Source organism: Castanea sativa, chromosome 3, assembly GCF_040712315.1.
Source record: "Castanea sativa cultivar Marrone di Chiusa Pesio chromosome 3, ASM4071231v1".
Taxonomy (NCBI): domain Eukaryota; kingdom Viridiplantae; phylum Streptophyta; class Magnoliopsida; order Fagales; family Fagaceae; genus Castanea; species Castanea sativa.
Window position 1 is genome coordinate 47,036,268 of NC_134015.1, and position 16,970 is coordinate 47,053,237.

General features: G+C 34.0%; 1 protein-coding gene across 1 annotated transcript; it reads right to left on the reverse strand.

The window, feature by feature from the left end:
* Positions 1-1,204: 1,204 nt before the first annotated feature.
* LOC142627165 (homeobox protein knotted-1-like 6) lies at positions 1,205-16,042 on the reverse strand. Its single transcript, XM_075800966.1, has 5 exons — positions 15,394-16,042; positions 14,659-14,778; positions 14,400-14,535; positions 1,890-2,128; positions 1,205-1,550 (listed from the first exon to the last, which is right to left on the reverse strand). The coding sequence occupies exons 1-5, from the start codon at positions 15,721-15,723 to the stop codon at positions 1,392-1,394; spliced, it is 984 nt and encodes a 327-aa protein (XP_075657081.1). The 5' UTR covers positions 15,724-16,042; the 3' UTR covers positions 1,205-1,391.
* Between the last annotated feature and the right edge of the window lie 928 nt (positions 16,043-16,970).

Here is a 16,970-nt window from a genome sequence, read left to right on the forward strand (position 1 = left end):
TACTCATATTTAGACTTGACCCCCACAACATGTTTCAAGCTACTTGGATTCTTTTGATTAAAACTTTTCCACACCGCATGCATCTCTGATTTTAAGGACCACCTCTCTCTATAGGTCAAACTTGGGTCTAGTATCCAATGGGACTAAACCTATTGAGATGGTGACACATGTTTCAAGCTACTTGGATTCTTTTGATTAAAACTTTTCCACACTGCATGCATCTCTGATTTTAAGGACCGCCTCTCTCCATGGGTCAAACTTGGGTCTAGTATCCAATGGGACTGGACCTATTGAGATGGTGACACGTGTCACCATCTGACCTGATCCAGTGCACTGAATGCACTGGACCTAAACCAAGTCATTTCTCCACAACTTGACCGTGTTGGCTTTGTGGCTTCAACCTTCAATCCAAAAGAACCCCATTTTCAAATTCTTTGTTTGAACTCCGATATTGTGAGGATGTAGCGTTCTAGGTCTCTCTATGTTCTTAAGACAAGTATTATGTGCTCTTATATAATTTAGCATGTAGAGAACAAAATCATACTTAACAACCGACTAGGTACGTTTGGATACCGCTTATTTTGCTGAAAACTAAAAAAAAAAATATACATATATATATATAGTTTCCGGTTACTGTTCATAAATAAAAATACTGTTCATTTGCCTATTTGCACTGTTCATGTTCCCATGAACAGTGCAAGAGGCGCTGGTCCAAGGAAAAAAATAAATAAAACGCTCACTTCAAAACGCCACCTTAAGAGTTTGATGAAAGTTAAGATTCCCAATTCTCCATCGATCATGTCTCAGTCAAAAGTCAATTGACAGGAAATTTTTGATCGATTGAGAGTCAATCGAGAAAGAGACAATAGTTTCTTGACCTGAATCTTTGAACTTGGCAAGGCTTTCATCATCATGGATGTGCTAACACTATACCTAATATACATTATAATTGACATAATACAAACAGATATAAACCTTTAAGTTATTTTGATCCATTAAAACTTTCTGCTAACTGGCCAAAATAATATCTCATACGGATAAAGCCTACCCCAGTTGCACTTACGCATTAGACCTAATATTCTTCTCAAAGGGATCGACCCCATCCCTGTGAGATTGGGGGTGTCCCAGTCCGGAAACAGCAGCCCACGAAAGGTAATCTGGCTAAAATTTCATGCCATGAGGCCTAAGACAACCAAGAAGGGACTAGTCAACCAAAAATATGTAAGCATTTCCATTATCAGTGTTGGTCAACTTCCAAATTTACAATTATTTTTCCTTTCTTCTAGGAAATTAAACATTTTCATGTCAGTCCAGTTTCCATTTTATAATATACATTAAACCAACACAACCGGTAAATTATCAGGAGACACTTGAGTATGTACATATGCACCTCAGTCATCGGCAAAGAATGGTCCTGAAAGATTATCCCTAACAGCCAATTGCATATTCTCTGATGGTTTCCAATGCCGCTTTCGTTGGTTTATAAACCAATTGTTAATTTGCTTCTGATCTAGGCCTGTTGATTCAGCCAGCGCAATCTTATCACCTTCCTGAATGTTCAAGTAAAGCAAATTATGGTCACCAGACTGGTCAATGTAATCTTTAGAATGTTAACGTAATTTTACTCATACAAGGTATGCGACAGAATGCTAAAATGCAAAATTTTCCTGCACTAGCTCCCTGCATAAGAATGAAGAACAATACTACAGAAGCAACACCATCAAAATGACAGAGCTAAAGGTCACCACCGCACATTTATTTAGGTGGGGTTCAATTGAGAGGAAGTAATCAAGCAAAATTTTATAGCTGCAGCCAAATACCTGCTTGCTATCACACAAGATTAAAATGGATATTTAGAGAGCGGAAATGGATATTAGGAAAAAATTTACCGTTGGATATGGCCATTTATAGTGAACATTCCACCACTCAAGCAATGCTTGCCTTGCTTCTCTCGGTAACTTTCCTTTCTTCTTCTTCTTTGAGAATTCCAGCTTCAATGTACCAATGTGACTGCCAAACCTACGTAATAGCCTATCTTTAAGATCACGATCTTCACCCCTCATTTGAGCTTCCTGAACCTCCACCTCTCCACCACTGAAATCCTCATCTGATGATACAGCACCTTCATCTGTCCAAATGAATGCAAATACATCTCAAGAAATGGTACTCATGCAGGTACACAAAAACACACATGTTTACAGAAGAAATTAAAATATACGCAAAAATTTTGAAACTCTTCCAAGAAAGCCACACAAATGCTATGTAAATTGGTATGAAGATTACCTTATAGGTACATGTAAACACAAATTATATTTACATGTAAACACAAATTATATTTACTTTATCTATCTCAATTGAAAGCAAGGCAGGACCCCCGCGTATAATATCCAAGAGAGAATATATCGATGAGCAAGTTCAACTGAAAGTCCATTGTGCAGTTATTAAGAATTATGTCACAAGCACTATTTTTTGGGATGTTCCGAGGGAACAAAACCTCCAAATTTAATGAAATAGACTCCTTTGAAACTACTATCCGATTATGTCTCCGTGGACATTCAGAACAACCACAACAAACTACTATCTTTGAAGCCACTTTAGCCTCATCAGACCTTTGGTCATCTAATCAACCTCGTTCAGCAAATGCTACATGTAAAATGCCCTTTTATCGTTGTCTTCTGGTTTTTACAAACTACAATATTATATCTGTTATAAAAATTACTTACTTGACATAGTAAGGTAGAAAACAATATCAATTCAATATCATCACTAACGTTACCAGCTAAAACATAAGAATTATGGCAATGTTTTCATTTCTAATATTACAATTAGCATTCTCCAAGTTCTCAATAGTTTGTAACAAAACACATTGTCTCATTTTTCCCGGTGGTATTCAAGTAATTGATGAAGGGAGATTAACAATACCTGTGCTCAACTCATATCGGGTTTGGGTTTTCAAAATAGGCAAAACTTAGGTGCAATATATTAGATATCCTAAATAAATTTAAATACCTAGTTGTATTGATTAATTAAATACAAACAATGTTATCCTAATCAAGAAAAAATAAATATAATACAACTATATGCTTGAATTTAATTGAAAAAATAAACTATACATATGATACTCAACCTAAGTTTTACTCTTTCAGCATTATATTATCCCACATTGTTGAACTTATTCAGAAATTCCAACTATTTCAAGTAACGTTATTTACTACATTGTCTTTAAAATTAAAATAAAAGTGTACAACACATTTTAAAAATTCCCTTCTTAATTTGTTGTAAAATCATTTAAATAAATACCAAAATGGTAATAGTCAACCGTTTTTTAAATATTAATATAACAGTAAAATATAATTCACTCACTTCAATTTAAATATATAAAATTATAAGAACTCTATAGTGGAATTACCCTAACAGATCTGTGAGTTTCAGTTAGCTCAACTGGTAAAATCTCTGATGGTTGTATAAGAGATCTGGGGTTCAATTTCCACCTACATCAAAAACTAATTGGTGTCTTGGTCTGATAATAAAGAGCGATCATCAAGAACGGACGCCATAGGTTGAAACTCTCTCTCAAAAAAAAAAAAGCTCTAGAAGATCTTATTTGTTTTAACATGTGAAATGAAATAAATGGACTGCTAGGAAAGTTATCAATATTGTGCCCATTGAATTTTTAAAGAATATTATATTTTGGGATATCCTGAAATGGAACTGAGAATTAACAATACAAGGTGAAGGGATTGACACATACCACAAATGGCTAGTGATTAAAAATTTAATATGTTATAATTTGCACATAGAAAAGAATCCAAAGATAGACCTCCACTGGTCTTGTGCCGATGTTAAGAAGCAAAAGGGATAAGTCACCACAGCTCTAATTTAAGATATACAATATTCTAATTTAAGCTCCAATTTAACTTTTTTCACTTAGTTTATTACTAGAATGCACGAATACCCCAATTTTCTCACGTACTTGTATTCAATATATATCATACCCATATCGTATCGAATACCTCTAAGATACTTGCCCAATCTTCTTCTTCTTCTTCTTTTCTTTTTTTTAAGTGCAAATACGCCCAGGAAACACTCATGATACAGCTTAGATACCATTGTAACCCAACCCCAGATAGCAAGAAATATCCCAAAACTTGTAAGAAATTTTATTTTTATTTTTTATATATTGGTTTCAATTTTGAACACTCATCTAATTTATCATTTATTTACTCTTTTAGATATCAGTTTGTATTCTAAACATCATTTAATGGTCATAGATTCACTTTATTATCCATTATTGTACTTAAATTTATATATTCTTAACAATATATATTAAAAAAAAATATATTGTTGTTAATAAGTAATTAATACACATATCCCTGAGGTTGCATACCCTAGGCTTTTCAGGAAATTTTGCATCCTCGTACAGTCATACCTGTGTCCTTTACCATACATCTTAGGTTTATTGTGTAGATTTTTTTAAAGCTTCAAGTTTTTCTTGATACACAAATTTAGCAAAATAAACCACTAAAAATAAGTTTTCAGTATAAATATTTATATTCTAGTAAGACAGTATAAATATTTGTTAGGTTTTGTATTCGTTGGCATATTTCTTGTAATTATCATACAAATACTTTGTACTTTGTACCTAGAGGGTCAATTGTAACTTGGTTGAATTTTCAAGAGCTAAAAGTGAAGTTCTGCAAATTGGAGGTTCGGTCGAGCAAAATGTAAGTGTTGTTCAGCAAAGACACACGTGACAGGAATTTGAGAAGCAGTTGAGAAATGGTCCGAACTTGATCGACCAAAATGGTCAGAACTTGAGAGAATTTAGTTACGAACTCTACTACTGTTTTAATCTTTGACCAACCTTTATAGACATCATTTCCCACGAAATTAAACACTAATTCTCATTTGAAGGTTCAGAGAAACGCAAAAACTATTGAGTCAAACAACATTGTTTTCCTTTACCATCTGCCTCTCACCATTGCCAAATCCTTGAGAGGAGGTCATCCCATCACACCCGTCACTACCTTTGAGTTGCGAGTGTTGATTGGAGTTTTATGAAGCATTGGAGCCACCACAGAATCAACCATATAGAGGCTTGAAGATGCAATTGGAGCTCAATTGTGGATTTGGTTGCCAGAGTAGAGAAAAGACTTGCGGAGTCGGTTGTGAGCAATGGCTTAACTACATGGCTTCAAGGGTTTTGTGAGTAAATTTTACCGCAACTATCTATTATAGTGGTCCGTTTTCAGTGACGAGGCCATGAAGAGGTTTTTTTCCTACTAATTCTTAGATTTTCCTTTTCAATAACGCATCTGTATCTGTGTGTTATAGTTGTATTATTGTCTCTTTACTTACTGCAGTTGTTCTTCTTATTATGTTGTTTATCTATGCTTACTAATGTTAATTAGCTAATCAGGTACACAATTAAGCCTTAGATTGGTAAAGTAGCTTAAAATTTGGATAATATTAATTGAATTTAATTGTGATTTCTCAATATTAATATTAATAAAAATTCGTATTAGTTAGGTACTTCGGCCAATAAATCAATGATTCAACCAAAACAACTAAAATAGTCGACGAAATTCAAAGAATTGGGTAAAAATATACTAAGATGATATTAGGTTTATTATATATATATATATATTAAATAGCCATAAATTTGCTACCCCACCTGAGAGAAACGTGGAAAAAAAAACAGGGAGTTAACAGTAAGAGCATTCTTATAAAGGATTGCAAAAAATTTAGCATTTACCATGTTAAAACACTACTTTTTCAATTTTAACACTTCATTTTACAATATACCAAACATCAAAACTTCTATTTTTTTTACAACTTTATTTAAATATTATTTCTTTATAATTTTTTATTCCTTTTTTTTGTTTTTATTTTTTTTCATCCTCTTTCTCTGGTCTCACTGTCTCCCTCTCTCCCTCTCGGTCTCACTGTCTCTCCCTCTCTCCCTCTTGATGACCCACGCCAATGAGAACGATTAAGTCAACGATCCACGCCGAACGCAGACCCACACCCACGAATGCAGACCCACATCCATGCTGGTCACATAATCTTAACGATCAAGTCAACGAACCCAGACCCACAAACCTAGACTCACAAAATCGCCGGAGCACATCAGACCACGACCCAAAACGCCAAATCCATAACCCACACAACCACTGCCGAATCTAACATCAAATCACAAACTTAAAAATTAAAAAAAATAAAAATAAAAAAAAAAACCACTGCGATAGAGATTGGCTTGCCTTGATGCACCGGCCAGAGTTTTGTCGGAGAGGGAGGCAAAGACACCGAGCAGAGGGAGCGAGAGAGCAGAGAAATGGGAGCAAGGAGAGACGAAAGAAACATAAATCATAGAGAGAAAAGAATGTCCGGAGAAAGAAGAAAGAAAGAATATAAAATGTATTTTTGTTTTACAATCTTGCTACAGTGAGCCGCTAGACATAGCAGTCCACTGTAGCTAAATTGCAAAATAAATGAGATTTGAGATTATTGATGGAGCATGTATTTTAGTATTTATAGCATTTTGTAGGTTAAATTTTAGCATTTTTAAGATTTGCCCATTTTGATAAGAATGCTCTAAGATGAGCAAGTTATTGAATTGTTTTGATTCCCACTAGGATCCAGTGCAATACCCTAATATTGGGTCGAGTACAATTCACCAACTTTGTTCCGGAAAGAGTTTTTCACTTTTTACTTTTTTTTTTTTTTTACTTTTTACTTCTCAATAATTTTTTCTTTAACTTTTTTTTAATCAATGGTTAGTTAAAACTATCGATCTCAATCATCCTAATAATTTCATCAGAGGTGCAGTACTCACCAAATCTCAATCCCCCATAAATCTAGAGAAATGAAGGACACGTAGTAAGAGCCAAGAGGGGCCCTTTCTGACAGCCACTCAATCAGACAAGGATTTGACCACCAAATGGGGTACACTGCACACACACACTACACGCCTTGGTGGCATAGGAAAAGTAAGAAAAGGCCAGTCTCACTCTCAGTCTCAGCGTCTGGTTGCGTCGTGTGTCAGTCCCAGTTAAAGACTCAAAAAGTGTGTGTCGACATGACGGTACCAGCCACCAAAATTGTATATTATCAATCACAATGCCCACACTCACAGTTAATATTTCAATAGAGCTATATTTGTTAATTGTTAGAGGAAAACAAAAATGTAGTTTGTTTCAGTAGTTTTTTTCAACCAATAAGAGATTTGTAATAAAAATTATTTGATATCTTAATCTAATAATAAAAACTTATCACTAAAAGTAAATATTATAAATTAAAACGCTCTTAAAGAAAAAAGCACTTTACCACACGTTATTACAATTTGTGCATATATATATATAAATAATGTAGTTCAATCATTTGACATTTGTGCCCGAAAATGTGTCCTAAAATAACTATTATTATTTAGATTTATTACTTTCATTCTCAAAAAAGAGAAAAGGATATCTTACTTACGTAGTAGACAGTAGACAGCACCCCGCGACCCACGCCTCCCACCCAAAAAAAGGCACAGGTAGACCCACTCCACAACTTTGCCTTATCAATTTTATCAATCAAAATATGTTAACCCCACCATCTCAACAATACCCAGAAATGCAATGCCCATGGGCCCAATTAATGTGACCCACGATTTCCTCTTTTGCCTTTTTTATATGTAATCTAAATGCAGCGACTGTACTTGTAATAGCGATGAAATCATGGCATTACTATGAGGTTAATATATATAGTATTAAGGATCATTCGTATTCGTTTCTTTTTGCTACCGTCAGTACCATGTTTTCAATATTTCCTCCAAACAAAAACATGTACCATGTTTTTAATAATACTATCAGACTCTTTCTTTTATTAAAATTTATCACTGATTTTTAAATGAAGTGGTTAAAAACCTTGACAGCCATCAAATACTTTGTAGTTTAATGACATTGTGCAGTCTCCTCTATGAATAAAACCAAAGTTAGAATTGACCTCACGCTCGTTGTAACAATAAAATTTTATAAACATATATATATATATATATATAAACTTACATTTGACCTAGCAAACAATGATATGGGAGCTAGAACTTGTACCTAATAAACACGAGAAACCCATGATAGAAAAGAAAATTGAAAAAGGACTTTGTCATAGAAAATAAATGACGAGTGTGGGCAAGCCCACAAAAAACGAAAGCCACACTGATCGGACCATAGGATAAAACAATGTGGGTTTCTTTTTCTTTCAGAGAAACAGTGTGAATTGTACAAGGAAAAAGAACAAGAATGCATGGCTGGGACCCACTGCAACCAATCTAACTAGTGAAAACATGACACGTGTAAGACATCATCGGGCACGGAGACCCACAAGAGAACAAATGTCCATGGAAATGACAAAGCACTAAGCAGAGAGAGAGAGCAGAGAAGCAGAAGAAGAAAGCTCACTGCGTGAGGCGTGAGGCGTGAGGCGTGAGGCGTGAGATACGATCAGATATAGCGTTGAACACTCACTCTCTCTATAAAGCTGTGTCTTACAGCGAAAACAGCGGGAGTCCATGTGAGTTACACTGCATACTCTCCCATATACACCACCCGCTCTACCCGGGCTTAACATTAATAATAAAGTTCACTTTCACTTATCTATCTACTTCTCCATAATGCCCCTCACGACCACACTACTCTCTGTCCCTCTCTCAATAAATCTAACTCAAGGCTTCCTGTCGAAAACTTTGGGAGATCTACAAAGAGCTGCGGAAGTCAGACCCAAAAAGAACTAATAAAAAAAATAAAAAAAAACATTTGCTGTGTAGGGAATTGGCTCTAATTCCAAACATGTGAGAAGCAAAAGTTGAGAAGAACATGCAAATAATCACACGACACAAAGAACAATCACCCGACACAAAGATTTACATGATTCATCACTAGGGCTATATCTACTAAGTTGCAACGATTTTCCTTATGTCAAACAAAATAATACAGAGGCAGCTTACAATGTATCAAACCCGAATTATGAAGCGACAATAAATATAACCCCCGAGAGAGCATCAACTCGAGTCGATAGCTCCATGAACTTAGCCTCCCCAAAAAAAAAATCATTTAAAATCGTAAAGCTTCCAAGTTGGGTTGGCTCCAAACTAGGAGTTTGTTTGACATTAGTTTTAATTTTTAACTTTTAGTTTTTATGCACAATTTTTTAAAACTTCATTTTTTTTCCCGCATTTTTTTTCTTAAGTACTTTAACATACTTTCGGCAAAAAATTTTCAGCAAAAAACTAGATAGGCTTTTCACAAACGGCCACTAGATCAAACACAATATAGGGCTCCACATAGCCTAACATATAGGATCATCATTCAATGGCTTTCATTAACAGTCTCCGCCCGCCCCGCGGTTCTGAAGTAGCAAATGTTAATGAACAAAATACCTTTTAAACTAAAAGTGAACCTGACTCCCTATAAAAAGCTAATCAACTACATTATAAAATTCAATCTTAACTAATGTCTGAGGCACCCATTAACTAAACTCATTTAATATATCATCAACTCTAATTACATAATTATTTTTAGGATTGTTGACTTGAATTATTATGATTGTAAATAATAAAAATAATGTTAGTGGTGAAAGAATGTGAAAGTACTGCTATTCTAATAATGAGAAATTATATCAGTAGTTATGATAAAAATAGGGAAAACTATTGCACCCAGTGGCAATTCTCTTGATGTATAGACCTGAAAAAAATACCTGAACCAGTTGAAGCCTAAATTTTTGCTCCACTGACGAATCAAAAGGTGTAGACAAGGGTTGTTAAGAAATTATGAGAACAAGGGCTCTCAACCCTACTATAACAATTAAGGAGAACACTAAGTACACTACCGTACGTCTTAGTTAAATCTAAATTATGTCACTTTATACTTTGTTGGCTACAGGCGATAGCTACTCATAGTACAACATCCTAATTGAATCCTAGGGGGAAAGAAAAGAGTTGCCAGTGCCTAAAATCCAGAGGTGCTTTTTTTATGGTACTATTACCACCCCAGCTTTGTTTGGCTTTTGATTCATAAGTAACCACAAGAACAAGCATCAACCAAAGACACTGAAAATAACAGCATACAAAAGATGGATAGTTATACCATAAAGAAAGAAAGAGGGATACAAGGAAAGATCAAAACAAACATTTAGGCTGTCATTGTTTTGAATGTCTCTTTAATCTCAAAGCAATGCGATGGCAAGGAAAGATCAAAACAAACATTTAGGCTGTCATTGTTTTGAATGTCTCTTTAATCTCAAAGCAATGCGATAGCTTAACATCATATAGTAACTAGATGATAAGTCCAAAATTTCCAAATCACAATTTAAAAGGACGAAAGATTTTTGCCCATTCGAAGTATATGCAAAAAGACATTTCAATTCACATTACTACATGAAGATTATATAACAATTCAATATAATGTTGATTACTCAATGAGTTCTTATATAGACACAACACAGTAAGCTAACAACATTTTCACAACAAGTTGAGGTGTCTGCCTATTATAGGTCAAAATAATATCATATAATATTATACCTAGACACACCACAACTGGAAACAAGATTTTTGCGAAAATATTGTGACATTTTGTTAGATCCCTAGATTTCCTCCTACTCTATTACTATTATATCTGTTTTGCAATATTCATTTGCACATCAAGACTGATAAGTGATAATTATTAACACAGCCGAATTGTCTTAGTTCCTCTCTCTCCATGATAAGTATTAGTTTCAAGATTTGCATACAAATGCATAAGGTCACAAGATAATATTGCCTAAGATGCAAATGCAACAGGTTATCACACTCACATGGAAGGAAATTAACAAGAATTTCTGAATCCAAAATATGGAGTTGGTAAATTTCAGTTTGAAAAGAAATTTTCTTTCTTTTGTAGTATTGTGGAGGAGATTGCATCAACACAAAAGCATTTTCTATGATTTAAAAGTGAAGGAAAAGCATAGGCCAAAGAAACTATTATCCAATAAACAAACTAATTCATTAAAGAAAAGAAGGTCCAAGAATGCATTAACTTGATAGTAAGCAACACCAAATATGCTCCGCAAATGCTAAAAGTGCTTAAAGAGAAGCAAAGGTCTCCTGAAAGCAGCCTTGCCAGATAGGTACCTTAACAATCCAAGCACATGAATATATGCCAATATAATGTCCAAATGGACATCTGCAATGGTTGGATATCTGAAAAATGTTCTCCCTTTTTTAATTTTTTAAGTAAGTTAAGGAATCCTAGTTTGGCAAAAGAGGAATACCCACTGAGGCACAATAGAAAACAATGGGAGAGAAGGACGAATATTAAAATGATAGGAAGGCATCACTAAAAAGTTAAATTGTACTTTCAAATAAAAACAATAATAGCTGCCAACCATAACTAACAAGCTTAATCTACAAAACTTTAGCAAAGAATCATAAAGTATTATAATCATCATCCTTAGAAGTTCTAAAGGCTGCTATACCCATGCCAATGGCACGACTTTCACTCTGGTACAAATGAAAATAGCAACAGCCTTTTTTGCCAAAGACACTTAACATAAGCACAAATCTATGCTAAACAAGTAAAGCTATCACTAAAGAACTGTACTTCTTGTTTTCAGCTATTATACAACTGAGTAGATAACCACACATCCTGCAAGAATGTGTAACTAGGAATAAATAAATTTTTAAAAATTAAAAAAAAATTATAAATTATAAATTAAAAAAAACTTAAAATAAATTGGATGTCAAAGAAGAAAAAGCAGCAGCAAATTAGCATGCCCTAACATGAGTTCTTTTAGAAAACCACAGTGGAAGATATATGCTCACGTGATTAGTAAGATTTGTATGAGAATATCTCTTGATGTTTTGATGTTTTTATTTTATTTTATGAAGAGAATCTCTTGATGATGTTGATAATATGGATGAGTATGCTTAGAATGAAATCCATTTAGTATAGCTCAATATTATATTTCAAATTACTCAATACAATTTACAAGAACATATAACTGTCACTTTAGCTGCCAGTCCTTCGACAATTCCCAAAGCTCATGCTGTATTGGAACTTGAAACTCTAAGAAAGTAACCAGAGCACACATCATTTCATGCCATTAACTATCACATTAAAATTTAGGGCCCCATGTAATGTAAAACAGACAAAGATTGAAAGGATGCATTAAAATACAAGGCACCACCATGCATGTTTTCTTTTAGACTTTTAAGTTTTAACCATTTGCACTAGAAGAGAGAGAAAAGAAAATGCTCCATCTAATCAAATTAAAGAATAAGCACCCAAAAATTACATGCTGCTAATATGGGAAGAGCATATGTAAGTAATTATATCATATGTCTAGGTGCTTATCTTACTTTAGAAAGTAAAATTAAAGCAGCAAATAAACAAAAATAATGCCTATTAGGGATCTCATATTTTATAAAAATGTCCTCAGGGCAATTGTTAATCAACCATTTTTAAAAAGTTTTAACATCATTTTCATAGGAAATATAAAAACCCGTCAAAACAATTAATTATTTTTCTTTCCCATAAAAATTTTCTAAAAATATTTCCTACACAAATGCCCTTAGGGCTTCCATTAACTTTTCCCTTTATAAAATGTTTATTATGACAGGGAAAAACTCTCTCTCTCTTTTCTTTGTGGTTTAATATTTGAAGAAAGTAGAAAATTTGAAACTTATATCAAGTACTTGAATAGTACTACAAATTTTAGGGGCAAGCTACATAAATGATTTCAATTCTCCCATTCTACAGTTTACACCAATTATGACCGCATCTATATACTCCTAGTCATACCATAGAAAGCTTAAACTTTCCAACACGGCACTTTCCATTGGTGTAACAAATTAACTCTTTCATGTTAAAAATTCACTTGTAACATTTTATAATAAAAAAAATTAACTGAGTTTAAGATGATAAACTTGGAACTCTTTTTAACAGGAGCATCCATTTGCCTGAGCTATTTTTTCATCTTCTAAAGCACAACTCTTTTCAATGTATAATTGTACTTTTTACACAATAATCAAAATAAGAAAATAAAACTCATCTAAACACACAATTCATCAATCACTACAAGAAAACCATAATATTGAATGACTTAACATCCATAAAATATTTGCTGAATTGGCATGAATGAACTTCACAGACACAGAAAGTTCCAAGCTGACAACTAAAGAAGGGGATATACAAGTGATAACCAATCTTTAGCCATTTATTAACTTGAAATGTACAGAAAATTTCAATAAAATAGACAGCATTCTTCTGAGTCTATATGACTTAACCACCATATTAGCATAAATTGAGTCATATTGAAACATTTGGAGTATGATTAATAGATTAAATAATGGAAGCTTTTTTTGAGATGGTACTCATATATAACAATGATTGCATGGATCGATGTCATATTAAAGCAACATATGCTTAATGCTTTAAGTTGAATACGCCAAGAAATGAGGGAAAATCATTCTCCATCTATCATTGGAGACCATAAAAAGAGAGAGGCCATTTGAAGAGCACAAAGGAAGAACCTATCTGTAAGAAGCTGAAGCTAGCTAGGATTCCCATTCAATGGTGGTTGTCATACGGAAAGAAAATATTAAATGACTGTATTCAAACTATCAGACTACTATTGAAGATGTGAACACTCATTACTAATCCTTGAAACGTCAAAATCAGAATCTCTAGTTCAAAAAAGTTGATACTTTCAAACTTCATATTTTCCTGGCACGGAAAAGACAAAGAGAGAAAGAAAGAGATAAAAGAGAGTACAAAAGTAAACAAGCACACAACAAGCAAGATAGCTGGGAAATGCCATAAGACCAAGCCTCAATGTAAACAATAAACTGAAAAGAGAAAAGGTGCAAACACTCTTACAAGTTTCTTTGAATAAACAATTAACGAAGAACCACACTGCAAACCATGTACCAAGAAAGAATTTTCCAGGTAATAATCCCAGCAAAAACCAGTAAAGCTACCATTACAAACAGTCAGCTAATCTAAGAAGTGGGTCTCTATTATTATCCCTAGGGTTTTTTGTTGGTTTGCGTGAAAATTGTCATATTTGAATATTCTACGAGTATAATCGTTTTTTCACAGCTAGTGGGTTCTTCGAGGAAACAGAAAAAAAGGAGATAATGATGGTACTAGTAGTACTAGAACTAGGAAAGCAATGGTTTTGTTTACCATGTGAGCTTGCTATATGTGCTAACTTTAGCCAAAATCCACGCTATCATGCGCCATGAAAACCATCAGAAATGTCTTGCTGGTCTAGTATTAGCGAAGATAATGAATGATTTTGACAGTGTTAGCTAGCTTGTGTTTTTTAACAAGCATAATTGACACATATCATCCAAATTTCAGAGAGAGAGAGAAAGAGAAACTAACCGGAAAGGGTTCTAATGGAGGCACCTGTGGAGAGATTGCTGAGCTGCATTTGGATCTTGTTCAAGAACGTGGTTGCCTCGTCAAAAGGCCTGGAAAGATCAGATTTGTACTTGACCAACATGTCACAGTAGGTTTCCTTCATACAAAGAAACAAAGGAAGAAAGAAACTTAGGAAGCAAAATCTTATGACAAAGGCTTATAGTGCTTTGTTTACTGCTTAGTAGAGAAAAGGGAGAGAGAGAGAGAGAAGAGGGGGGACCATGAACTCGTCGAGCTCGGGATCGGCTCCTAAACACGTGGAAGCAGTGTCTCTCTTACAAAGGTCGTTTTCTTGCCGGATTTCGTCTAATAAACCCGCTATCTCCGGAGGCGCCCCTACCTGCAACAAAAACCACAAAGACCATTCCTTTTCTGTCAGTTTTAGCTGTCTTAATTTCATGGCCAACAGATTAAGAGCTCAAATTTTCATTATGGGTTCTCCAAGTATTGAACAAAACGAAATTCCCTTGGCTTTCTTTTCTCTTATTTTCCCACTCTTCTTGGAATTATGCCTCTGATCTTTCAAAACCAAACCACAAGCCAAAATACATATAATTTTGGAAAATTAAGCTGTTCAAAAAGGAAAGAAAGAAAAAAAGAGAACAAATTAGAAAAGGAAAACACACTGTTAACGCTCTCTCACTATAAGGTAGGTTGGAATGAAAAGCCACAAGCATTAAAATTCCATCACTTCAAATTCCACAGCTGTAGTGTGTACTTGACCACAGACCGACACACAATACTACTAATTACCATCACACCCCAAAGCCCCCAAAAGGAAAAACAGCATGTATTATACTTAGAAAGACATGGTCATGGTCAAATAACCACAACCATAGAAAAGAACGAATACATATAGAGTAGCTAGGACTAGAAGACTAGTATTGCAGCCTTGGTTTTGCACCTAGAAAGACCAAAAAAGAAAAAGCAGTAACGTATTTTCACACACACAAACCTTTTGGCAATCGATGTAAGCTTGAAGCAAACGAGGGTAGCAAGGATGGGAAGCGATTTTGGCTTTGATGATGGTGGACATGTTGAGCTCTTCGCGTTGAATTTCTGAGGCTTCGGAGATGGCTGAGGCTGCCGCTGAGAGAAGTTCCTCGGATCCAAATATTGGAATCCGATGATGATGATGATCGCGGAAAGAGGCAAAAGCTCCTGAAGAAGAAGAAGAAGACAACAAGGTCTGGTAATCCGTGGGCATGATCAGATTGTCTGGGGACATCAAAGCCTTGTCTGAGTACTCCGCCGCTGAGTTTAGACCGTACATTCCATCCATCATCAAAGGCTAAGCTCTAGCTCTAGCGAAGCTATCCTCCTTATCTTCTTTTTGTACACTATTAGGAGAGCTAGTAGTATAGATTATTATTATTACTGAGTGAGTGTTTTAAATATATATATATATAGAGAGAGAGAGAGAGAGAGAGAGAGAGAGAAGAAGAAGAAGAAGAAGAGGAGGGTGTTTGAAATTTTGTAAAGAAAAAAATATACAATATAGTGCCGCTGAAAAAAAATTGATATACAATCTGAATATATTTTTTGACAGAGAGACTGGGACTTTGCTGGAATTAGAGTAGCAGAAGAGAACTGCGAGTGTTCTTGGGGAGTGTGATATTTTTGGCAAAAGATGCGTATTTTTATTAGAGCCAGAGGATTTAATCCTTTCGTTTTCTTTGTTTTTGTTTTTTTTGTATGGTTATTTTATTCTTATTATGACTATTTACAGCACTAAAGGAAATATAAAAGTAACAAAATTGAGAGGAAGCTTAAGCTATGTCTCCGCAAAGTCATATTATACCACAAGGAAGCTTTGTTTAACTGCCAATAGTAACCGTCTCAATTCCTTAAATAGCAATGTTTTGGAAGTTACAGTTTGGCAGTTTGCATTTCCTTTTTGATTGTTACAATATAAATGGGAGGGTTTCTTTTGGTTTAGAAAGTGCAGAAAATAAAAATTTTGATTTTCCTTTGGGAACGCATAAGAAAAAGAAAAGGTACTACATGTCAAGGGAGGTCATATTTTACTATTTTAACAGTAGAAACCAACAAATCTATTTCTCTATTATTATTACTTTCTTTCTTTTTTTCATATTAATTATTATTACTTTTTCTATGTATAGAAGTACTACAAAATTATAATGATGAATATTTTTTGAAGTTGTTGAACAAAAAAAAAAGAATATTTTTTGAAGTTATCATTTGTGATAATTATATCCTTGATTTTTTTAAGAGATTAAATTACTTGTTGTAAAACTTTTGATTTAGCGCTCTCCAATAAAATTATGACACATCATCTTACTAAAACATATATACATTTTATTATGGAAAATAATATTTCAATAAATACCATATTTCAAGTCGGATAAAATTTAAGTACAGTATCATAAGTGTTCTTCCTTCAGTTATGTACTTTTTTTTTCTCATGAGATAGAAATACATTTTTACTAAATGAACATATGAAACAGCACTTACGTACTATACCTAAATTTTGTCTTTTTAGATTTTAAGTAAAAAATTAATGAGTCATGT

Excerpts from the sequence above, each read along its gene's own strand:
- LOC142627165 (XM_075800966.1), bottom strand. The coding sequence starts at position 15,723 with ATGATGGATGGAATGTACGGTCTAAACTCAGCGGCGGAGTACTCAGAC. Across the intron at positions 14,779-15,393 it reads CTTACATCGATTGCCAAAAG|GTAGGGGCGCCTCCGGAGAT; the intron begins GTTTGTGTGTGT and ends TTTTTGTTGCAG. Across the intron at positions 2,129-14,399 it reads CTCCATTAGAACCCTTTCCG|ATGAAGGTGCTGTATCATCA; the intron begins GTTAGTTTCTCT and ends TCATTTGGACAG.